The following is a 26572-nucleotide window of genomic DNA, read 5'->3' as shown; positions in this document are numbered from 1 at the left end:
AATGACTTCTTCCTCAGACTCCCATGGTAGTCTGTCAGTGGGAAGTCCTTTTTGCCATCCCCCAGCTTCCTCTAGACCCACGGAGCCCTACAAGTCTCAGTTACGAGTGAGTATATCTCCATTCCCATTGGCCAGCTCGGTGTCCAGACTGGCAATGCCTGGAACACAGACAGCTTCCAGCCTGATGACCAGATAGATGCCAAGTGACAAAACCACTGGGGAAGAAGATGACTCCTTCAACACGTTCTTCAATGAGACAGGGCTGGCAAGCATATTCTCAGGGCACTGTTTATAGACCTGAAACCCTTAGTCATTGATGAAGTTACTTAGCACTGGTACTTACTACCAGCTCTTCCACCCTAAGCATTTCATCACAGGCAAGGAAGATGCTTTCAATAACTATACCTGCAGACACTACACCACTGGCAAGGATATCACTGACCTCATTGTGACTGAATTCGGCAACTGGCCTACCAGTGCACAGGTCTTCAGAGTTTCTTGGTTTTCCACAGCTTTGGTGTGGGAACTAGTTCTGGGTTTACCTTCTAACAGAATGTCTCTCTGTTGACTGTGGAAAGAAGTTCAATCTAGGGTTCTCCATCTACCCAGCCCCCCAGGTTTCCACAGCCCTATAACAACTCTATCCTTACCACCTATACCATCCTGAAGCACTGAGCCCTGTACCTGTAACTCCATCCTCACCACCTATACCATCCTGAAGCACTCCGAGCCCTGTAACTCCATCTTCACCACCTACACTACCTTAAAAAGCACTCTTGATTGTGCCTTCTTGGTTGGCAAGGAGGCCATCTACAACATCTGTTGTATAAACCATGATATTGTGTGCCCAACATATACTAACCTTAACTGCCTTAGTAGCTAGATTGTGTCCTCCATCACTCCTTCCCTCAGGTTTGATAAAGCCCTGAATATTAATCTGACTGAATTCCAAACCAATCTGGTGTCCTATTCCCACATCCACTTCCCTCTGGCCACAATATGCCTGTCATCTCTGCTGAGAAAGCCTACCATGAATAGCCTACTGTAGCAGAGATCACAATGCATGTTTTCTGCCAGCCAACAAGATGGCGGAATGTGACCCTCGTCATGGTAAATCCATGGCTTGCTGCTGGTTGTACCATGGCAACATGATTCCCAAAGATGTCAATGCTGCCACTGCCACCATCAAGACCAAATGTACCATCCAGTTTGTGGACTGGTGCCCCACTGGCTTCAAAGTTGGCATTAATTACCAGTCTCCTATTGTGGTACCTGGTGGAGATCTGGCTAAAGTACAGAGAGCTGTTTGTATGCTTCTTTGCAACACCATAGCTGTTGCTGAGACCTGGGCTCACCTGAACAAGTTTGACCTGATATATGCCAAGAGTGCCTTTGTGCACTGGTATGTGGGTAAGGGCATCAAGGAAGAAGAGTTCTCGGAGGCCTGTGAGGTCACAGATGCCCTTAAGAAGAATAATGAGGAAGTTGGAGTAGACAGTAGTAAAGGAGTGGAGGAGAGTGAAGAGTGCTGACCTGTCTGCTTCAATATCACACTCTGGTGTCTTGGGACTGTCTTATTTCTGTGGTGCTATGTCCCAGACTTCTTGATGAAAGTATTTATTTATTTATTTATTTATTTATTTATTTATTTTAAAAAGGACTTTATATACACCATCTCATTTAATTAAAAAAATTCTGTAAGAAAGATATTATTATCCCCTCTTAGCCTGACCAGGTGATGGCGCAATGGATAGATCATCGGTCTGGATGCTGAGGACCCAGGTTCAAAACCTTGAGGTTGCTGGCTTGAGCAATGGGTCACTGGATCAGGTGGAGCCCCCCCCCCCACATCAAGGCACATATGAGAAAGCAATCAATGAACAATCAAGATGCCACAACGAAGAACTGATGCTTCTAATCTCTCGCCCTTCCTGTCTGTCCCTCTCTCTCTCTTAAAAAATATAAAATTATTAGCCCCTTTTAATCTACACAATTTTCAGAGTCAGGCACTACTATCATCCTCATTAAAAAGACAAAAAAACCTAAGACCCAGAATGACTATGTAATTTTGCCAGGGATAACAATTAGTGGAGCCTGGATTTGAACTGAGGCAGCTGACTCCAGAGCCCAAGTTTTTCTTTTTGAAGCATTCAGCTACACTACTGCATCTGGGGAAGGCAGTCTCCTCTGCTGCTGCTGCTAACAATATCCAGTTATATAATATCTCACTATATCTCTCATAATCTCACTAAGTAAAACATTTGAAAATGAAATAAATTCATAGGTAATTATCATGTGAAGTTAGGCACATCCTGAATCACATATTCTAAAGAACAACCCTTCCATTAAAGTCATGGTAATGAGCCAGTACAAACTGCCTAATATTTCTAACCAAAAACCTGTGCTGATAGGATCCATGTATGATACATCTCACAGTGCACTGTATTAACTCAAAACTTTCTTTTCATTCTATAGATGAACCATTTATTTCCATTGTGATCTTTTTTTAAAAAGCCAGATTAAGATTTGCTTAAAATAACATTCCCTTATTTTCTTTGCCTTACTAAGGATCAAGATGACATTACATAAAAATGAGAAAAGCATCAGACAAATGTGCAGTATTATTTCTCTTTGCTATTAAATATTAAAAATGTTCAATTATTTTAAAATAGAGAAAGTAGATGAGTCATGCATTTCTTTAACAGCTGACTTGGCCCTACTAATTCTTTACTGATTACATCCTAACTAATCCATTCCTTCAGCATACAGGTTTTCAGAGCTAGGGTCACCAAGAAACTGGCGAGAAACATAAATTTTCAGGCCCCATCCCCAACCCGCTGAATCAGGAACTCTGGGGGCAGGCCCAGGATCCTGAGTTAACAAGCCTACAGTGATTCTTCTAGATACTCAAATCTAAGAACCTAAGGAGCTTTATGCTATCTGACCAAAATGCTGGACTGGCTCCAGAGGATCTGGATTTAAACCAAACCTTTATGTTTTCTGACCACTTTCTAATATAAGAATATTTCAAAAACCTTATAAAAATATAAGCACTAATCTAATCCTCTGTGAAGGCTTACTGTACAAACTATTCTGGTCCTCTTTCAGATTTGTTACTTGTAAGAAAGGACTAAAAGCATTACTCAGGTTGCAAAAACACATTTTTATCAACCTTAGAAAGAATTCATGACTCAGTGGTCAGCTACATCACATATCTTCCTTTTCCTACTAGTCTCTGGCTTCGCCTGCCACCTTCTCTGTGCAGAGCATTTCTCAACATCTGTAGCCAGGAGAATAACACTGACAGATATACTGGCAAGGAGAACACAAAATTACCAACAATGCAAAGATGACTCTCTACTAAGAAAACACAAGAGAATCACCTGAAAAAGCATCAGAAAACAGAATTCGATAAAGTGCCCAAATTACCAAAGTGAAATATATATAAATAACAAATATACATCAATATCTTCTCTATATTAAAACAACAGCCAGTTAGGTGATGAAATAGAACTCATTCCCAATAGCAACAACAAATTCATTAATACATCCAGGACTAAGTTTAATAAGAAAGGTATGTTACCTATATAAAGAACACTACACTATTCTTCTGAGCAACTTAAGACTCCATGAGAAGACAATTTGTACATACATAATAAAACAACTCATGAAGTCACAAAATTGCTAAAATGTCAAATTCCTCCTTAGGTGATTTATAAAGTTCAATACAATCCCAATCAAATCCTATGAATTTTATTTGTTTGTTTTTAAGGATTAAAAAAACAGTCCTAAACTTTATCTGAAAGAGGTGTTCTCAGCTGTGGCTGCCATGAATTACAGTGTGTCCGTAAAATCATGGTGCACTTTTGACCGGTCATAGGAAAGCAACAAAAGATGATAAAAATGTGAAATCTGCACCAAATAAAAGGAAAACTCTCCCAATTTCATACCTATTCAGTGCAGTTCCATGTGGGCTCACGCACAGATTTTTTAGGGCTCCTTAGGTAGCTATCCCGTATAGCCTCTACAGACTCGTCACTGACTGATGGCCTACCAGAATGGGGTTTCTCCACCAAACTGCCGGTTTCCTTCAACTGCTTATCCCACTGAGGAATGTTATTCCTATGTGGTGGCGCTGCATTATAAACGCGCCAATATTCACGTTGCACTTTCGCAACGGATTCGACTTTAGCGAGCCACAGAACACACTGAACTTTCCTCTGTACCGTCCACATCTCAACTGGCATGGCCGTGGGCTGCTCCGCTGTAAACAGTGTTACATCATCATCTGCGCATGCGCACATGCTGCCACATCATCCTACAGAAACTGGTAGGGTTTTTCTTTCATTTGGTGCAGATTTCACATTTCTATCATCTTTTGTTGCTTTCCTGTGACCGGTCAAAAGTGCACCATGACTTTATGGACACACTGTATAATCAAGAGGAACTACAAACTATATTAATGTTCATGCCATACCCCAAAGATTCTAACTGAATTGGTCTGCAATAGGTTCAGGCATCACATTTTGATGTGCACATAATTTTGATATGCAGAAAAGGTTGAGAACCATACATCTGGAAGAGTATCTTAGAGGAATGGCAAAGAAAAGTATTGAATTCTTAAAAAAAGAATAATGAGCCTGACCTGTGGTGGCGCAGTGGGTAAAGCGTCGACCTGGAAATGCTGAGGTTGCCGGTTCGAAACCCTGGGCTTGCCTGGTCAAGGCACATAAGGGAGTTGATGCTTCCAGCTCCTCCCCCCCTTCTCTCTCTCTCTCTCTTTCTCTCTCCCTCTCCTCTCTAAAATGAATAAATAAAAATTAAAAAAAATTAAAAAGAAAAAAAAGGAATAATGAGCAGCTAGCTCCATTATATACTAAACTCATTATACAGGTAGCATAAGTTTCTAGCACAGAATAAGCAAAGATCAATGAAACAAAAGAAAAGGTTCAGAATTAGACCCAAACCTTACATGTGTGAAAACTAAATAAAAGATACCAGAAATGGTATGTCACAGTAGTGGGGGAAAGCTGGATTAGTAATACCTAAATAAGTGATACTGGGATGACTATAATTTGGAAAAACACTATACAGCTAGATCTCTATTACTCACTTAAGCCAAAAAAAAATCTATGTTAAACAGTCAAGGTATAAGGGGGAAAAATACATAAGAGTATTTCATGATTCTATAGTAGAGAAAACATTTTTAAACATGACATAAAACTTAAAAGCTATAGAGGAAAAAAAATGGATAAATTACTTCTGTACAAGTTGAAAGCATCTATTTGATAAAAACAGATCTATCACAAGAACTATTCCATATGTAAAGTTGTTTTTTTTGTTTGTTTATTTTTGGTGTATGTGTTTTTAAGAGAGAGAGAGAGAGAGGACAGACAGACAAGGGAAAGAGATGAGAAGTACCAATTCTTTGTTGCAGCACCTTAGTTGTTCACTGATTGCTTTCTCATATGTGCCTTGACAGGGGGCTCCAGCTGAGCCAGTGACCTTTGAGCTCAAGCCAGCGACCATGGGTTCCTGTCTATGATCCTATGCTCAAGCCAGCAACCCTGTGCTCATGCTGGTGAGCCCTCTCTAAAGCCATGTGAGCCTGCACTCAAGTCCACAACCTCTGGGTTTCTAACCTGGGTCCTCTGCACCTCAGGCCAGTGCTCTATCCACTGCACCGCCGCCTTGTCAGGCCCATTTGTACAGTTTATACAGTATCCCATGTAAACTAGGCCATATTCCTAGTAAAACTAACTTTAACAAATGAAAAAAGGAGGAAAATATGCATTTATTAAAAGGCTTAAACCTTTACTATACAAAGAATATTAGAAATATAAACAAAAAAAAGGGAGGAACAATGCCTCAGAAAAACAAAGAATATGATTAATAGCAAAATATAAATGTCCAAGAACTTAAGAGACATTTACTTAAGAGAATTTGCCTAAGAGTAGCAAATCGGTAAGGAGTGATATCTGTGTTGGTGACAACTGGGGGGATAGACTCATTTGCTACTGGTGAGGGTATAATTGGGAGTGTTTCCGGAGAGTGTTTGGCAATTATCTAGGCTTATTAAAAATGTCTATATATCCTTCAATCCAGATTTTATTCCCAAAAATTTATCCAGCAGACAGAGTCACTCATGTACACAGATGTAAAATACAAATCAAAACTGCTGAAGCAGCACAACACTGGAAACAATGGGGCACTAGTCTTCTAACTTATTACCTAAGTTTCTACTGCATCATATCTAGTAAGAAGGACTGTGAGCTCTATCTAACATAGACTAACTTTCACCTTACATTGTTAAGTGATGGGAAGATGCACGTGTATTCACATACACACACATTGGTTACATATACTACTCTTTATGTTTACAACAGATATCTACACACACACATCACTATAGCTCTATATGCACAGACTACCTCTTGCAGGAGAGATAAGAAACAGTTAATTGTCCTTGGTGAAAGAATTTGGGAGAACCAAAGGTCAAGAATTAAGGGAGCCCTGGCCATTGGCGCAGTAGACAGAGAGGCATCCTGGAGCACTGAGGTTGTCAGTTCAAGGCTGGAGTCACAAGCTCAAGCCCCAGTTAGAGCACATATGAGAAGCAATCAATGACACAACAAAGTGGAACAATGAGTTGATGCTTTTCTTTCTTTCTCTCTCTCTCTCTCTCTCTCTCTCTCTGCCCCTTCCTCTCAAAAATAAAAATATTAAGGGAAATTAACTTTTCAGTTGGGGGGGTATTATTAAACCATGTGCATTATTACTTTCTAAAAACAAAACTTTTAACAAAGTCTTTTGTTAACCTCGCTTTTCAGCATTTACCCCATGATTGTGTGATTATGTCTAAACAAGGATGGATTCATTGCAGCACTGTCTGTACTGATGAGAAGTTGGAAACAGTACAAACGTTCATCATAGAAGATGAAGTAGATAAATTACGGTGCATCTCATGATGAAACAATTTGCTATCAGTAGGAAAAAAATAAAAATCTGTGTGCACTGAAACACTGTTATATGTATATACATTATATGTATGCTGTTAGGTAAAAAAGCAAAGTGCTTAAGTAGTCTGGTTCCATTTGGTATTTCAAAAGGATGTGTGTTAATAAATATCTATATATCTGTATAGAAGTAGTTATCTATAAGGCGTGAAGGGCTACTCTTTTTACTATTTGAGTTACTTCACAGAAAATACGCATTTCCTGTGTGATAATTTTTAAACAAAATTATGTTTTAAAAACGTTTCTCTTGACCCTGGCCGGTTGGCTCAACAGTAGAGTGATGGCCCAGCGTCTGGAAGTCCTGGGTTTGATTATCAGCCAGGGCACAAAGGAGAGGCGCCATCTGCTTCTCCACCCTTCCCCTTCTCCTTTCTCTCTATTTCTCTCTTCCCTTCCCACGGCCAAGGCGCTGAGGATGGCTCCATGGCCTCCGCCTCAGGTGCTAGAATGGCTTCAGTTACAACGGTCCAGATGGGCAGAGCATCACCCCCTGGTGGGCATGCCGAGTGGATCCCGGTCAGGTGCATGCGGGAGTCTGTCTGACTGCCTCCCTGCTTCTAACTTCGGAATAAGACAAAAAATAAAAAAATAAAATGTTTCTTTCCACCGTGTGCATTTTAAAATCTTATGGGGCTCTGCTATCATTATGTTATAAAGAATAGCTTATGATCTTGTCTCTTGCTCTTATTATTTGCCCACCAATACTGTTTTGTCCTACCCAAAGGCCATGACAATCTTTCAAAAATGCCAGTCTCCACCCTACTCTTCACCATTGGCCTCTTTGGAATACCTATAGGCAATGAAGATGTGTACTTGTGTTTTATAAGTCCCTGTCTTAGTATCCAGTGTGGTAAATATTGATAGATACAACTCATATTATATTTTAAAGAAATCTCTTTGGGGCCCTTAATAATTTTTACGATACACATACCCATGGTGGGATTCAGAAGGTTCGCACGGATTAGGCAGAACCGATTCCTAATTTTTGAGTTTGGTGAACCAGTTGTTAAAATGGTGCTTGTAATCAAGGTTCTCTCTAAGGTGAGCGCCTGGACAGCAGCCCAATATGGAAATCATAAATTTATATTCCTTACTCTTTTTTTAATGTTCATCTGCACAACAGCATATTCTAAACACCCATAGTAATGTTCATTTCATCCATAGGTGAAAAAAATTTGACAGAACTATGCATGTAATATTTATTCATTCATTTCGTAAAATTCTTTATATCTTTGATGAAATACTACATTTTAATTCTCTCGTATTTGTTACTTCAGTAAGCAAACGTAACAAAGAGAAAAAGTGCAAAACAACCAGGGGGCGACAAGCTGTCATTGGAAACATTAAATAAGTTTTACTGTGTTTTGTCAGGTATTATTTAGTTGTTTTTTTTTTCCCCTTTGCATTTTTCTGAAGCTGGAAACGGGGAGAGACAGACAGACTCCCGCATGCGCCTGACCGGGATCCACCCGGCATGTCCACCAGGGGGCAACGCTCTGCCCCTCTGGGGCGTCGCCCTGTTGTGACCAGAGCCACTCTAGCGCCTGGGGCAGTGGCCAAACAGCCATCCCCAGCGCCCGGGCCATCTTTGCTCCAATGGAGCCTCGGGTGCGGGAGGGGAAGAGAGAGACAGAGAGGAAGGAGAGGGGGAGGGGTGGAGAAGCAGATGGGCGCTTCTCCTGTGTGCCCTGGCCAGGAATCGAACCCGGGACCTCCGCACGCCAGGCCGACGCTCTACCACTGAGCCAACTGGCCAGGGCCTTATTTAGTATTTTTTTGTTAATATTTTAAAACTCATAACATAACCTAGTTTTGTGTACCTCTTTTATTGTTCTTATTTAAGTATTAAATGCACAAAATAATAAACTACCTTTTGGTATATCTTTTTTTATACTTAAAACAGTCATTAGGGCAGAGAACTGCTTGTTAAATTATTTGAATCCCACTACTGCCCCTATTCAAATGGCAGGAACAACTAAAATTTAAGTTTGCATTCCCCTTTGCTGATGTTTCAAAATCGATAAATGCAATTTTGATGGTGGGAATTACTTCACTTTTCTTTTTTTCAGAGAGGCAGGGCAAGAGAGAGATAGGAACACTGAGCTGCTCCTGCATGTGCCTGACCAGGAATTGAACCAGCAACCTGCACTCCGCGGTGACACTCCAACCAACCGAGCTATCTGGCCAGGGTTTAATCTTTATTGATTTTTTTTAGGAGACAGAAGAAGGGGGAGAGAGAGGAGAGGGAAGGGAAGTATACATTTGTTGTTCCACCAGTCGTGGATTCATTGATTGCTTCCTGTGTGTGCCCTGACTGGAGATCAAATCCGAACCTTGTCGTTTCAAGACAATGCTCTAACAGACTAAGCTAACTTACCAGGGCCGCTTTGGTTTAAGTTTAAAAAATCTGCTCCTTACCTAAGATAGTCACAGGACTTTGTATCCGTCACCTAATGTTAGCAATCAACCTTGTGGAGAAGTGTGTTCTATTCTCATTTCTCCCTTTTCCTTACATAGGACTAATCAAATCCAAAGAACAGCCCACAAACCACTACTGTATTGTTCTGTACTTGCTATACCAAATATTGCCTGCAGTAGGAGTCTGGAGGCTAGAGTTTAGAACTCTGTCCCAGAACTTCTGCTGGATTTGGTCCTTCAGTGCCAATCAGCCTGCACTCTTCTTCTCTTGTCAACTCTCATCTTCTCCAGTTGTCTCTTATCTTTCTGGGCATTTGCTGTCCCTGTTTTCCAAGTTTGGTTCGTGCTCTCTACACCAGTTGCAAGGCTGGTGGCTAGAAACCCCAGCCTAGGCCTTTGCCCACAAGCAGAGCTCTCAACCTTGTCCACCAGGCCTCACAACCACCTGGAGGCTTCTTAAAACCCAGAGTGCTGGGCCCACCCCCAGTTTCGGAGTCAGCAGCTCTACACTTCTAACTAGCTCCCAGGTGAGTCTGTTGGGGACCCCACTCTGAGAACCAGTGCTCTGCATTTCCCCTGACACCCAAGGACCCATGCTGCCCCCTGGCTTTGGCACCTCTTCCCTGTTAACTGGGGCAAGTAGCTGACCAGCTTGGAACACAACTTTTTCGTTGGTAAAATGGAGACTGTGACAAGAGACACTTTACCAGCTGGCTGTAGAAAAGGAAAGGGTACAAAGAGGAATAACTCAGCCAGCTGGGGCACGCAGCCTTTACCAGGTCCCTGACACAACAAGCTGATTCTCAGCAGAAGCTGCCTCTTTCAACCACGTGGTCTTATTTCCACACATTTTTCTCAGAGGTTGAAAACTGGCAATCAGTTCAAACACATTCCCTGTTTTCAACTGCCTGATGTGCATGCTATTCTACGTTTGGTTTCTCTTAAGAATTCCCATTTTTAAAACATAGGGGCAGAGATATTCATCCTGAAAAGAAGGGCTCCAGATACTAAATGTGTCTCTTCCAAGTGGTAAGAGCAAGAGGAAAGCCTGAAGAACAGGAAGGTACCACGTCGCCCCATTTTACCACATTACTGGAGAGAAGCTTCCAGTTTGTAGGAAGCAGTCAAAGCACTGACGCTCACTTACCTTGGTCATGCCTCCTGCCTGTGCTGTGTTCAGTCCCGCATGACTGGGAATTTGCGGTGAAACCTGTGTTAATGTCTCAGCCAGCACGCTGCTTGTGGCCCCCTGCATGGCGGGAGCAGGGTATGGTATTCCAGCTCCCCTTCCTCTGCCTGCTGCCCCCAGAGATCCATTCATGACTTGCGCCTGCCCCTGCTGGGCCTGATTCAATAAACTATGGCCAGAGTTACTATTGAGGAGTCCTGGGTGGGTCTGGTTAAAGTTAGCATTCATGCAGATCCCAGGTCCTGTCTGTGATGTGGCAGGGCTGCTGGTGACCAGCCCCACTTGCTTTTGTGCTTGCGGATTCAGTGGTTGGGAAGCAGGGGGAGTGGCCCCAGAGGTGCTGGCTGCCTGCTTGGGCAGGCTGGGGGCTGAAGAATCTCCCTGGTTCAGAGGGCTCTTGCCCATGGCACCCAGACTGGCCATGTTCGCACTGTTCGGCTGCCCTTGAGCTTGGCCACTGAGGCCCTGCTGCACAGGACTGCTGGCGCTCACATTTCCTATTCCTGGGTTGATACTGGAGCCGCTGCCTCCGCGCAGAAGCTCCGACAGTTGTTTATGTTTGGAAGCAGCATCTGGAACAAGGTTCCCACTGTTTAAAAGGCCTAATTCTCCATTGGGGATCAGCTCATCAGGAAGATCATTTTCCAAGTCAAACAATGGTCCAAAATCTGGAAATTAAACAGAAATGGAAATGAGAAACTAAGCAACCATAATACTTCTCCAACTGTCTTATGCTAGTATGAGCTTAACCTAAAGAGGCATATGTAACACAGAACACTACCAGGCCTTAACAGTAATGTCAAAATGACCTGAAAGTTCATCTGGAAAAATAAAACAAGGAAGAATATTTTTCAAATTCTGAAAAACTTAAAACAGAGATGAGAGGGAAGGCCAGCCCTATTAGATTTGATCATATATTTTCTTTTTGTTAAAACCTTACGTATTTATTTACTTTTAAAACTGAATTCATTGGAGGACACTGGTTTGCAAAACCATACAGATTTCAAGTGTACAACTCAATGAAATATCATCTGCACGCTGCGTTCTGTGCCCATCACCCCCAAGCAAAGTCTCTTTTCGTCCTTATTTCTGTCCCCCTTTACCCACCTGTACCTACCCCCAGCCTCCCTTCCCAGTAGCTGTCACCACACTTGACTGTTATGTGTACAGTATGTTATGTATATGTTTTTAAACTAATCCCTTCACCTCCTTTCATCCAGTCCCCAACCCCCCTAACCTCTGACAGCTGATCCTATATTTTCAAACAACAATTAAATTGTGTTGTATGGGGACAAACACAGATATAAAAATTAGAGGAAAACAATGGAGAATTTAAAAAAAACACAATTATAAGGTAAAAATGTTTTTAAGAATGAATTGTGTAAAAAGCAATTAGGCATCAGGTTAGATGAACAACAATTTGGGAAAATTAAAGCCTAATCTTAATTACATATTTAAAAGATAAATAAATTATTTTAAAAAAAACTAGCCTTAACAGAAAATGAGATTTCTCAAAATGTTGATGCTGTAGAAAATAAAGACATATATAAACTAAAAATAGTTAAAAAAAATAGGAGCTTAAATAATACTTGTATCCTATAAAAGGGGTTACTGTTAATCGTACATAAATGAGAAGCACACTGACTTCCAAGTATAAATGTACAAAGAATAGCAGGTAAGTTATCACAACGGAAGATTAAATAGTAAACAAAATAAATCATCCTTCCTGGTAATTGAACATAAAAATCAAAGCAACTCCTTTTTGCTGGTCCCTCTCAAAGTAACATTTCTCTACCACGTGATCTATCTATGTCACCTCTAGTCCACCAGCAGCCATGCCTTGTTCAACCCACAGCAACCTGGCTGTGCATTCATGTGTAAGGACAAGCTATGTAGAAATATGTTCATCACAGTATTTATCTGTAACATCAAAAAAGGGGATAACAGGCCCTGGCCGGTTGGCTCAGTGGTAGAGCGTCGGCCTGGCGTGCAGAAGTCCTGGGTTCGATTCCCGGCCAGGGCACACAGGAGAGGCGCCCATCTGCTTCTCCACCCCTCCCCCTCTCCTTCCTCTCTGTCTCTTCCCCTCCCACAGCGAGGCTCCATTGGGGCAAAGATGGCCCGGGTGCTGGGGATGGCTCCTTGGCCTCTGCCCCAGGCGCTAGAGTGGCTCTGGTCGCAACAGAGCAACGCCCCGGAGGGGCAGAGTGTCGCCCCCTGGTGGGCGTGCCGGGTGGATCCCGGTCGGGCGCATGCGGGAGTCTGTCTGTCTCTCCCTGTTTCCAGCTTCAGAAAAATACAAAAAAAAAAAAAAAAAAAAAAAAAAGGGGGATAACAACATCAGAGATAGTTTCTAGACCCAGACTGCTTGCATTTGAACTCCAGCTCTGCTGCTAACTCCCACTAATTAGTTGTGTAATCATGGGTAAGTTAGACTTTCTGTGCCTGAGTTTTCTAATCTGGAAACTGGGATGACAATGGCTACCACACCCCACAGGACTGTTGTAAGGACTGAATAAATGTAAAACACTGAAACAGTTGGGTAGTAAGTGCTCAGTAAGTATTAGCCTTTAATATTACTATTGTCCAATATTAGGTTTAATAAATTGCTATAAAACATTATACACTTATTAAAATAATTATGAATGCCTGAACAATGGTGGCTCAGTGAATAAAGCTTCAACCAGGGATGCTGAAGTTCCAGGTTCAAAACCCCAAAGTTGCTGGCTTCAGTTCAGGGTCACTTGCTTGAGTGTGGGATCATTAACATGATCCCATGGTCGCTGGCTTGAGCAAGGGGTCATGGTTCAGCTGGAGCCCCAGTCAAGGCATGTATGAGAAGTAATCAATGAACAACTAAAGTGATACAACTAAGAGTTGATGCTTCTCATCTCTCTCCCTTCCTGTTTTTCTCCCTCCCTCTCACTAAAATAAATAAATAAATAAATAAATATGAAGACTGTAAAATATAAAAAATGCTTATATGGTGTGTAAAAAGACGCCAACAGAAACTGCATGCAAAAATGGCACCTAGAGTAAGATTACAACTAAAGCAAGTGCACAGGGGCAGTGGCCGGAAAGTAACACTGACAAACAGAGTGGTCCTGGTAAAGCGGTGAAGGAGATGAGTGAATGTGGCGCTTTTTTTTTAAACTTTAACGCAGCCACTTCCCTTGCCACCACTCATTTTTTAAATACATTCTTTATTTGTTTATTTCTATTTATTGGTTTTAGAGAAAGAGGACAGGAGAGAGAGGGAGGAAGAGGGAGAGGGGGGGAAAGAGGGGGAGAGGGGGAAAGAGGGGAAGGGGAGGGGAAGAGGGAAAGGGGGAGAGGGGGAGAGAGAGGGAGAGAAGGAGAGGGAGAAAGAGGGACAGAGAAGTGAGAGGGGGTGAGGGGGGTGAAGGGAGAGAAGGGGGTGAGAGAGGGGAAAGGAGAGGGGGGAAAGAGGAAAACAGAGAAGGAGAGAGGGAAATAGAGAAAGAGAAAGGTGGGAGAGAGAGTAAGGGTGAAAGGGGGAGAGGGAGGGAGGAACACTAATCTGCTCCTGTATGTGCCCTGACCAGAGATTAACCGGCAACCTCTGCACTTCAGGACTATGCAACAGAGCTATTCAGCCAGGGCCCCACCACTTACTTTTAGAAAATTAGTTTTTTTTCTACAGCGTCAAACCCTTTTGGCTATTTATACAACAACCCCTCTTGGCTGGTTGCCTCAGATGTTCCTCTCAGGAAGGGCAAAACCCTTCTGGCCAAAGGAGAAAGAGCAACTGGAGAAGCCAAACACCACAATCATCTTCCCGTTATAGGCGACATAATCGCAGCTAAGGAAAATTGAAGGCAAGTTGGCCCAGGCAATTCTGGAAAAGGTTTTTCTTCCTAATAATAGCAAGGGATGCTAAGAAAGAGCCCCCTTTCACTAGATTTCATCCTGGAACTGTGGAAACCTTCTTCAACCAGAAGAGACACCACTTACACATTAAGGACAGCGCAGCAAAAATACAAACACCTGCATTCATGAAGCCATCCCTGAGATGAATTATCCAACCCTGGAGCCTCCCCATCTTCAGATTTCTTGTTACACGAGAAAACACATTTCCTGTCATTTAAGCCATTGTAGCTGGTTTAATGTTATGCAGCCAAAGAATCTTGATCATCTCCACCATGTCTATGGACTCAGTTAAAAATCTTCTGCATGGTATACACGGCCATCAGAATGTGGCTTCTGCCCATGTCTCAGCCCTTCCTTTCTCCAGTACCTCCTGATGCATCCTACCTTCCAGCCACAACACACTGAGCTATCACCTGCATCAGCACGCTTTCTTCTGGATGTGCTCTTTCACTAGAAACCCGCACCTCCAGCCCTCACTAGGATAGGATACAGTTCCTATGAAGACACTGACCAGTTTCTCTTCTGAGTTCCAAAGTTCTCTGCACATACATACCCAGTAAACCATCTGACACACACATAGTTCTTCCTACCAGGCTGTAAGGAATTAGACCCGGAAGGGTGTGTATGTACACACACACACAGTATTTGCAGAACACGTGAGAGTAAGCTGCAGGCAGTACGGTCCTTTCCTCCTAAGTACTGTACTCTGTGTCTAAGAACACCCTTTTACACGTAAGCACAGTACATTTATCAAATTCAGGAAATTTAACACTGATACCATACTTAATGTATTGATTGCCCTTCCTCAGATTTGGCCAGCTGTCCCAATAATGCCCTTTATCACATTTATTTTCCTGATCCAAGACCCAATTCAGGATTCCAGCACACTTGGTTACCATGTCTTTACCTTCTATTATATAGAAAGTTTTCTCAGACTCTGTCTTTCATAACTCTGACATTGTGAATACAGGCCAGTCATTTTGTAGAATGCCCCTCAATTTGGGATTGCTTCATCATAGTTATAGGACAAGAAGAGTTGTATAAAGAGATAACAGGTGTTGACTCCTGGACACAGCAGGCAGTTCCTGAGAAAGAACCACTGATTAGGCCTTGTTTTTGGCAACTACCCAGCTTCTGTGTCTCAATATGGTTTTGTAGGTTCTATTTCATAGCTTTTAAGCTATTGTGTTGTCCTGAATCTGGAGATTCATAAAAGTCTCCAGATACAAAAGCCCATGAAATAAATAAAAACAAGCCTCCAACATAACAAACATTTTTGTTTGTTGCCTTCCAGGTTTTGTCTACATGCACATACATTTTCTTTAAAAAATATCAATGTGGCCTGACCAGACAGTGGCGCAGTAGATAAGAGCGTTGGACTAGGATGCAGTGGACCCAGGTTCAAAACCCAGAGGTCACTGGCTTGAGCAGGGGATCATAGACATGACCCATGGTCGCTGGCTTGAGCTCAATGGTAGCTGGCTTGAAGCCCAAGGTCGCTGGCTCGAACAAGGGGTCACTCATTTTGCTGTAACCCCCCAGTCGAGGCACATATGAGAAAGCAATCAATGAACAACTAAGGTGCCACAACAAAGAATTGATGCTTCTCATCTCTCTCCCTTCCTGTCTGTCCCTCTTTCTGTCACTCTCTCTTTGTTGCTTAAAAAAAAAAAAATCAATGAGTATTTTGTTAACGCAATGCTCTTTCATCTAAGAACATGAAAATGAAACTTCATCTAAACCAGAAAGCAGGAGCCATTAGGGTTTCCTTCCTATTTGCAGGGGAGAGGATGAACAGTTGGTGCCTGAAGCTCCCCTTACTGGTTCTGCCAAGCATCTCAAAGCACTTTTCCTAGGAGAATGTGCCCAGGCCAGGACAAGAGCAGGTAAACTCAAAAGAATAGTTAGATAAACATGGCAGTGTCAGCATCAGGGTCTCTAGTCCAGTGTAGAAATTGTAAAACAAACACTTGGAATTGAAACACGAGTTCAAATCCTGGCTGAGTCCATTACTTCAGTGTCCTTGGGCAAATCCTCTAATCTCTGAGTCTTAATTCTCTCCTTTGCAAAACAGGGACACCAGTATCCCAGGATTACAAGATGAAAGCTTTGTGCCACAGGTATGGGTGTGCTTATTCTATCTTGCACAAAAGCTTTAAATTTTCTTAACTTTAAAAATTCACCCACCATCTCAAATTTACCAGTTTTTTGTAGTTTACTTCTGGTCCAAATGCACATACAACTTTTGCAGTTGCAGCAAGGTATTATATCTCGGGTTCATACTTTCATTTTGGTTTTTTATTGGTTTGCCATCTTTTGTCCATTATGACCGTGTGTGTATGTGTGTATGACACAGAGAAAGGGACAGATAGAAACAGACAGACAGGAAGGGAGAGAGATGAGAAGCATCAATCCTTCGTTGCGACCTTAGTTGTTCATTGCTTTCTCATATGTGCCTTGACCAGGGGGCTACAGCAGCGTGAGTGATCCCTTGCTCAAGCCAGCGACCTTGGGGTCAAGCCTATGATCCCACGCTCAAGTCAGCAACTCCACCTTTAAGCCAGATGAGCCTGCGCTCAAGCTGGCGACCTTGGGGTTTCGAACCTGGGTCCTCCACGTACCAGTCTGATGCTCTATCCACTGCACTACGGCCTTGTCAGGCTGAAACTTTTTATCATCCTGTTTCAATTCAAATACATCTCACAACTGTTTGGGTGTGAGAAAAGTTGACTAATTCTACTAATGTCCTCATCTATGAGTCTAAGCACATAAGAATATGTATAAAGGCCCTGGCAGGTTGGCTCAGTGGTAGAGCGTCGGCCTGGCATGTGGGAGTCCCGGGTTTGATTCCCGGCCAGGGCATACAGGAGAAGCGCCCATCTGCTTCTCCACCCCTCCCCCTCTCCTTCCTCTCTGTCTCTCTCTTCCCCTCCCGCAGCCAGGGCTCCAATGGAGCAAAGTTGGCCCGGGCGCTGAGGATGGCTCTATGGCCTCTGCCTCAGGCGCTAGAATGGCTCTGGTTGCAACGGAGCAGCGCCCCAGATGGGCGGAGCATCACCCCCTGGTGGGCATGCCAGGTGGATCCCGGTCGGTTGCATGTGGGAGTCTGTCTGACTGCCTCCCCGTTTCCAACTTCAGAAAAATACAAAACGAGTATGTATAAAACCAAATATACAAGGTGTGGCTTTTTAGAAAGACAAGACAGGTTGTGGAGGGTTTATGGAAGGCCCATCCATACCCACACCATCACTTCTTTTACCATTATGCTGTCACCACTTTTCCCCATTCTCTAGTTCAAAGAATTGACAAAGGAGAAGGAAGAAGGAAAGCCAGGATGTTGCAACATAACACAGCTATGCTTTCTACAAAACAAAGTGTCCCAACACCCAATGGGCAATAGCAATCTGAATCATGGGAAATTCCTACAATTCAAGATTGAGCACTACCATTTCCAATCCTAGGTAAATTCCCTTGTCCCTGCCAAGTCACCAGGGGCTCAGGAGACCAGGAGAGAGCAAAGCTGAGCCTTAACACGATTTGTGGATATTCTGCCTTCTAGGGGTTCACCCTTACCAGGAGACTGTCACATAGTCTGTCACATGCCCAGAGCTAGGGACAGGAATTTTATCTTTTGAGACTTCCCAGCTGCCAACCTCAGGGTGGGCCCCTTTTATTAAGCTGATATGAGAGAAAAGAAGCTATTAGCTTCCCAGTCTCCATGCCACTCACACAAGACCAGGGTGCCCACAACTGTGGCTTAGGAAGGAGAACGTCATCACAACCAAACATGACCCACCTTGGGAAACAGAAGGTCTTCATCATACACAATCACAAGGGGCATTTCACTTCTAGGCTGGACCCAGAAACTTTTGTTCCAGGTAACCATCATTTCTGAACACTGAAAGACAAATGCTTTTCCACACGTATTCTAAATCCATTCCTATTCATCAGCAGCATGAATACTTCACTTTAAATAAGGAATGAACTACACTTGGAAAAATCTTTTCATTTTACAGAGTCAAATACCAGGTAAGTGGCTGAATCAATCTGTCTAGTCGATAACATCTGAGTCTGGTCTGTGGTGGCACAGTGAATAAAGCGTCGACCTGGAAAGCTGAGGTCACGGTTTCAAAACCCTGGGCTTGCCTGGTCAAGGCACATGCAACAAACCAGCAATGAACAACTAAAGCAAAGCAACTATGAATTGATACTTCTTGACCCCCCCACCGTAAAATCTATAAATGCATCTTTTTTAAAATAACATTTGAAAAGTTTTGTTTGAAAAAATTTTCAAATGTGTCAGCTAAACAAATCATCCACAAAACATAATTCTTCAGGTTTTCTAATGTCTCTTCTGTCATAATACCTTATATTTTTTTCTTTGAACTGCATTTGGAGCCCCAAATTCACTGAATTGGCAAAACTGATTTTTTTGTCAAAGCACGTACAGACCAGTTTATCACACTTTCTGTTAGCCAGAAGTATGAGTCTTCTATACTCTACAGACATAATGAGTATTCAAATCATACCATCAATTTCTTGTTAGAACTCACAAGGCTGTAAGCACCATGAAAGCAAGGATAGGCTGACTACCCAGTGCCTAGCATAAAATGCCTGGCATTTATTAGGCCCTCAACAAACATCTTTATGCTGAATGAGTAGATGAATTACAGAGAAGGATGCCAGAGTTACAGAGGATACATACCATCAATTGTAACCAATTACTTGTTTAGCCAAAAGCATGAAGTGATGATATTAGCATTTATGACTATTACTTAAAACAGAAACAAACAAAAACCACAAATTACAATAATAAATACCTTGAAATGTTACATTGTTCTACTCTTTTCCTTTACACCCCTTTATCTTCTAGGGGGCCAGTCAGGTCTATTTCACTCTCCAGCTACACCTCAGCATCACTGACCCTCTATACCAGTGGTAGTCAACCTGGTCCCTACTGCCCACTAGTGGGCATTTCAGCTTTCATGGAGGGAGGTAGCGGAGCAACCAAAGTACAAATAAAAAGATAGCTTTAACTATAGTAAGTTGTTTTATAAATATTCTGCCAAACTTGGCGAAAATCCGACATAAAGTACTTGATAAGTAATTATTATTATATGCTTTAACTTGCTCTAACTCTGCTTTATAAATTTTATAAAGTAAAGTAATTTCCCTACTTTATAAATCACCATTACTGTAGAACCGGTGGGCAGCTAGAAAATTCTACTACTAACAGAGATACAAAAGTGGACGGAAGGTATAAAAAGGTTGACTACCCCTGCTCTACCTCATGGTTGATGCAAAGTTTAAATGGCATAATGTAGAATGAGAAATGGTAGTGTGAGAAATAAACTACATAAGAGTTTAGATGCTGTTTTGTGTTCATGTTTCTCTACTTCCAAGCATGAAAACTCCCCTGCCATGGACACCTTATTTCTCTCTATAGTCCTTATTCCTGTATTTTAAAAAAGTCAGCTTTCTTGAAATATTTTTCATAATTTCTTTCGATTTTCTTCAGCCTTGCTTGTACTCTATCTACTCAAATGCTTCTCTCTTAGATTTCGAAAGCTAAGCATTTTATTCACCCACCCTGAAAAATTTTACAAAAAGGATTTTTAATTCCTAAGTCAAAACTCAATACAAAAAAAGAAAAAGACCCCACAAGGGCAATGCATCCTGGAAAGGCTCACATCTAAAGATAAGGAATCCACTGAACGGTAGACACTTCACAGGCTTATTCAGACCTTGGGAGACCAGACCACTCTGGCCCTCCACAGTGCATTCATTAATATAGTATCTACCAGTCAGACACTGGCAATACAGGAAGCACCGCCTGGGGCAGTGAGCAAAGTATCCAGCCAGGTCTTGATTTAGCTCTGTCTCTCTCACCACTACTACCTATGTGTGCATCCTCAGATCTAAAATGGAACTGTTAGTACCTGCCTCTAGAATCAGTGATGAAAGAATTAAATCATACAATGTATATATAACACTTAGCCTGGCATGCAACGATGGCTCAATAAATATTAAGCATTATTATCCCTGTCATAGCCCAATCTTCCAAGTTTATACACTAAGAAACTGGCAACTCATGCCTGGTACAAGGTTCATGGTCAATGACTGTCGTTTCTTTATAGTAAAGCCCTAATAATCTGTCACAATTATAGAACTAAAACCTTTGAAAATTCTGGGAGTTTGTACAAATAGACAACTCTTCAACAATGGAGACTTAAAATACAAATAATAATGAAAAGGAAAAAAAGCATTGTTTTGTGAGCATTTATGCCATTACAATTTTTATGTGGCATTTAAATAAATTCCCAAAAGACACCAAACTTTTCTTTCTTTTTACAATGACTATCAGAAAATAATTAAAGCAAATTCTTTCTAGAATCTTCTGTGATCCAGGCTTCTTTTATGCAGATACACCATCCCCTAATTAGTACAGAGTAATGAAATTTTACTTCATTCTGAACAGTGAGCTTATAGTGAACAAAAAATCTTGCCCTTTCTTGGAATCACTATTGGCTCAAGAGTCAAAGTAGGCTCGGCTGGGCAATCTGACTCCTCCCAGGCCTTCCTCCAGTGAGACTAAATGCACTTCAGGGTTACTCTGCACCAGGTATCAAAAAACCTTGCTCACTAAATATTTACTGTTTACCTTCCAATTAAAGAACCCAAGATAGTCCTGATTTAAAGTTCTTTGTCACACTGGACTCTAAGTCACGAGTCCTGGAATTGCAACCAGCCTCCTATCTTCATTTGGTACACCTAGAAGTTCCCAGACTACAAGAACAATCTTATGTTTCCTAAATGTGGTTTGCGTGCTGCCTCTTTCAACCCTGAAAAGTAGAAAAAAGTCTTCACGGGACAAAGGTGGAACAGGAGGTGCTGTCACAGCAGTTAACCACCAACGGACTGACCATAAATCATCCAGCAGCCCCTAAACGGTAACCAAATGTTCTGGAGCAGAGGGCAGAAAGGGGTTCACTATTCTCCATCATCACAGCTGAGAGGGGCCCAGGTGAGATGCTGTCATCAGCTGCCTATCTACCCTGCAATCCCAACAGGTTCTGGAGGAGGAATGTGGGGGCTGAGCTAGGATCCAACCTTTGCAGCAACAGCTGCCGCCACAAGTGCTGGGCCACCTCAAGTAAGTATAAGCAAACAGATATCCAGAAACTAGGTCCTCTGGCCTAAATTCTGGAATCTAGAGCTGGCAGGCCGCAACACCAAGTCAGAAGGGGAAGATTATATTTTGGACTTAGAGGAGTCAATGTACAACATATGGAAACGGGTGTACTACACGAGGAAATGAATGCATTAAGTCCAAAAAGTACACCAAATTCCAAACAACGGAATATTATTCAGCACTAAAAAGAAATGAGCTATCAGGCCATGAAAAGACATGGAGGAACCTTAAGTGCACATCACTAAATGAAAGAAAAGACTCAATCTGAAAAGACTATGCACTATATTATTCCAACTATATGATATTCTGGACAGTAAAAAGACTAGTGACTGCCAGGAGTTGGGGACTGTGGGGGGATGACCAGGCAGAGCACAGGGATTCTGAAGCAGTGAAAATCCTCTGTATGGCATGATAATGATGGCTATATGTCATTACACACCTTTCCAAACACACAGAATGTACAAGAGTAAACCCTAATACAAACTGTGGATTTGAGGCGATTGTGTGTGCCAATGTAGGTTTATCAGTTGTAACAGATGTAACACTCTGGTGGGGGCTGTTAAGACTGGGGGAAGCTGTGTATATGTGGGGGCAGGGAGCATGTGGAAAATCTCTGTACCTTTCTCAATTTGCTATGAACCTGAAACTGCTCTAAAAAAGTTTTAAAGGAAAAATAAAGTACACTCTAAGATTACAGATAAATCAGAAGCAAATGAGAGACACAAAACGATGGAGATCACAAGCTGAAGAATAATATCAAATACTAGACTACCATATTTCCTCATGTATAAGACGCAACTTTTCCTGAAAAATTTGGGGTCTAAAAACTGGGTGCATCTTATACAGTGGTTGTAGATATTTTTAACTTGCATTTCCCTCTTTTTCGTGCTCATTGCCATAGATGAATAAAACTTGAGTTCAATAACTTTATGTAATACATTTTCCCCCAAATTTCGAGCCTCCAAATTAAGATGTGTTTTATACATGGGGAAATATGGTATATTAATGAAAATATATGCAAAACATCCAGTGATGTCTATGCTAGATACAAGTGTGCCACTTTTACAGCTTTAAGAATCCATCAACATACAAGTTCTTTGGAGAATAATTTGATATGATCAAAATTACAAATGCATATTCCTTTTAAACATTAATTCCATTTTTAGGAATTTGTTTCATATATATATATACATAAGTGTGCAAAGCCATTCATTGAAACACTGTTTTGAGAAGATAAGATCGGAAATAACCTAAATGTCCGTACATGGGGAGCAAATGAAAATCAATTATGGCCCGTCTCATATAATGGAACACTAGCAAACACAGAAAGGGATAATGAGACACTCTATGCGCTGCTAGGTACAAGCATGCCATAGTGTGGACAGTGTGCTGCTGCCTTGGGTGAGAAGAAAAAGGCAAAAAGGGGACAAGGGAGCTAACAACAGACAGTGCCTGCTTGAAGAGACAAACCCTGGGGAAGAGCACAATCTACTCCCGGGGGAGGAAGAGGGACTGCGTACAGCAGGGGTCTCCAAACTTTTTACACAAGGGGCCAGTTCACTGTCCCTCAGACAGTTGGAGGGCCGCCACATACAGTGCTCCTCTCACTGACCATCAATGAAAGAGGTGCCCCTTCTGGAAGTGCGGCGGGGGGCCAGATAAATGGCCTCAGGGGGCCACATGTGGCCTGCCAGCCTGTCGTAGTTTGGGGGTGCCTGGCGTAGAGGGAGGGAGGCTCGCTCTCTACAAATTTGTGTCTTCTGATTTTTGAACCATGTGAATAAACTACCCACTTAATTAAAGAAAAAAATAAAAGGCGCCCCTGGGGTGCTCAGGTCCAGGTGACCATCTTCAGACCAGGTGTAACACCTGGGATGCTTTCAAGTATTCCTGGTTCCAGCTGGACTGTTCACTATTTGAGGATAAAATCTAAAATGGCCTTAACATTAGTCTAAAACAGGGGTCCCCAAACTTTTTACACAGGGGGCAGTTCACTGTCCCTCAGACCGCTGGAGGGCCGGACTATAAAATAACTATGAACAAATCCCTATGCACACTGCACATATCTTATTTTAAAGTAAAAAAAACAAAACGGGAACAAATACAATATTTAAAATAAAGAACAAGTAAATTTAAATCAACAAACTGACCAGTATTTCAATGGGAACTATGCTCCTCTCACTGACCACCTATGAAAGAGGTGCCCCTTCCGGAAGTGCAGCGGGGGCCGGATAAATGGCCTCAGGGGGCCACATGCGACCTGTGGGCCATAGTTTGCAGAACCCTGGTCTAAAACATAAAATTAGTGTTCAAATAAGCTCAAAAGGAAAGAAAATACAAAAGTATTTTAAAGAAGGACTTCTCAAAAGTACTATTTTTTCCTAAAGAAATGTAACAATCTACATTTTGTTCCCAATGTAACAGTGAGATATATGTTGCTCATGTCAAGGAAGCTGACATTATTTCAAAATACTCAAAGAAATACTAGTTCACTGCCAGGTCTGGTAGCTTCCAGCACATCAACGAACAAACCTCTAATAAAAGCATTGTTAAAACCACAGTTTGTGGCAAAGGAAGTGATCAGTGGACATCACACTAAAGCACAATTACATTTTAAAATCTTTGAATGGCATCTCTTTGTTCAAATCATTCTTGCTAAAGGTCTAAAGATTTTACGACAGGAACTAACCAAAACTCCACTTTCATGATTAAACAGATTCTTGTAACTACAAATATTAAAGATGTTTTGCTTTGGATTCGATTTAGTTTTTAATGACAAAAATTCTATTTTTTTTAAGCATTCAGAAGAATAAAGTAGAAAATAGCCTTCCCAAACCATCCCCACTTCCTCACCCACAAGAAAAACAATTTCTAGAGATTTCCTTCCAGAAATCTATGCACACATTGGTAAATATCTTTTTACCCCTAACAGGAATCTAATTATCATTTTTTTCTCCATCTCTTTTATATAACGATTCTCAAATTTATCTTCTCTCTTAAGTATCCATCAGTCTCCCTCTTCCACATCTGCAATGGCAGAAGACTCCACTACTTCTCTTCTGAAGGACTTTTGGGTCACCTTAATGTTTTGCAATCTCTAGATTAATTAAGTAAATTAACAAAAAGGTCTGAAGTTAATATGAATATTCTTAGAAGACCTATCAAGCAAGAGACTGATTTCTACTTTATCTGCTTGATGTAGGAGTTAAAGATATTCATATATCAACTAAGATGGGTAATAAAAACTATAGGTTTTAAGAATTGTTTCCAGAAAGATTCTTAAAGAAGGTTCTGAGACACTATACAGAATGTTAGTGTGAACTGGCTGCATGATATGCAACATGACAACAGTAACAAAACCTCGAATATGCTTCAAGATGACATGGAATTGTTTTTACATCCTTCATTCTTCCCATTTATATAGGATAGTGAGGACACTGAAATCATTTTGTTATTTAAGTACAGCACCAAAACATTTTACCGTTTAAAAGTGATTTTTAGAATGAAGACTGCTCTTTGAAAACTAGTATTTCCAACAGCTTTAAGAAATTTACTAGTCCAAAATGCACTTATAGTGGAACAACATGTGTAGGTGCCACTTTGGAAATAAAGAGAAAGTAGAGAGAGCATGTGCTTATATCAATATATGAACAGCATGTTGCTTGAATAATATATACTCTTAGCCTGTGGGGAGTAGAAATGGGTGACTCCAGACACAGGCAGGAGAGGGGGAGGCTTTTCACTAAATATTCTTTTGTACTTTTTGGAATTTTGAACCCTATGAATATGTTATCCATTCAAAAAAAATGTTTAAACAACTTTCTTCAATTGCTTTTCATGGTGCCTTTTCCTTCCATAATGGGGTGCAGGAGGCAGCTGTCAACTCCCTTGCAGATAAGAACTTGTATGAAAACACACACCTTGGAAAAGCTTATCAAGACTTCTCCAATTAAAATTCTAAAATTTTGTGTTGTTTGTGAAGCCCTGAAAGAATGACCTGGACTCCTTGATCTGACACTTGTAGGCTCTCCACACGACCTTCCCCTGTCTTCATTCACACGCCCAGCCTGATGCCCCTCACATCCTGCAAGAGCTCCAGTGTCCTTTCCGCTAAGAAGTTTCGCTGACCATCCCACCTGAAGCATCAGTTCCTTCTCCTCACAACTCTAATCTCCATTTGCAATTAGACAGGCATTGGTGGGCCTGCTGAACTGACTGCTTCTACCAGTCACTTTCAAGTGCCAGTCTGCAAGTCAACCACCCTGATGATGTATGGCACACAGAAAGTCCTACTAGACACTGATCGCTGACTTAGAGATTATCATGAGAATACTGGCATTTCAAACAAAAAAACTGTCTAAATCCACTCTCTCACTTGTTGGGAAAGAAATCAGTTTTTCCTTAAACTTTAAAAGAATGCCTGACCTGTGGTAGCACAGTGGATCAAGCGTCGCTCTGGAATGCTGAGACTGCCAGTTCAAAACCCTGAGTTTGCCTGGTCAAGGCACATACAAGAAGCAACTATGAGTTGATGCTTACCACTCCTCCCCACTTACTTTCTCTCCTTTATCTAAAAACAATAAATAAAATCTTTAAAAATAAATAAATAAAATAAAAGATCGAGGCCCTGGCTGGGTAGTTCAGTTGGTTAGAGTGTCATTCCAATATGCACAGTTGCAGGTTTGATCTCTGATCCGAGCACACACAAGAATCAACCAATGAATGCATAAATAAGCAGGAAAACAAATCGGTGTTTCTCTCTCCTACTTCTTCTCTTTCTAATATCAATCAACAATTTTTTTTTTTAATTAAGAGACTGAGAAAGTTATCAGTGCATGCTAAAGCACTGAATTATCTCTCGATAAT

The 26572-nt window shown here is 41.6% G+C and overlaps 1 protein-coding gene and 1 pseudogene across 2 annotated transcripts in view; one reads left to right on the top strand and one right to left on the bottom strand.

The window, feature by feature from the left end:
* CREBBP (CREB binding protein) overlaps positions 1-26572 on the bottom strand; it is a 156696-nt gene that overhangs the window by 119453 nt on the left and 10671 nt on the right. For both annotated transcript variants that reach the window (XM_066382707.1, XM_066382708.1), the window contains exon 2: positions 10582-11291. In XM_066382707.1, the coding sequence (XP_066238804.1) occupies positions 10582-11291 (710 nt within the window). The remainder of the gene's footprint in view (positions 1-10581; positions 11292-26572) is intronic.
* On the top strand, positions 197-1532 carry LOC136403370 (tubulin alpha-1C chain pseudogene; annotated as a pseudogene).

This window comes from Saccopteryx leptura, chromosome 4 (genome assembly GCF_036850995.1).
Source record: "Saccopteryx leptura isolate mSacLep1 chromosome 4, mSacLep1_pri_phased_curated, whole genome shotgun sequence".
Taxonomy (NCBI): Eukaryota; Metazoa; Chordata; class Mammalia; order Chiroptera; family Emballonuridae; genus Saccopteryx; species Saccopteryx leptura.
Note: the sequence above shows the minus strand (reverse complement) of the source record. Positions and strands in the feature narration are given on the sequence as shown.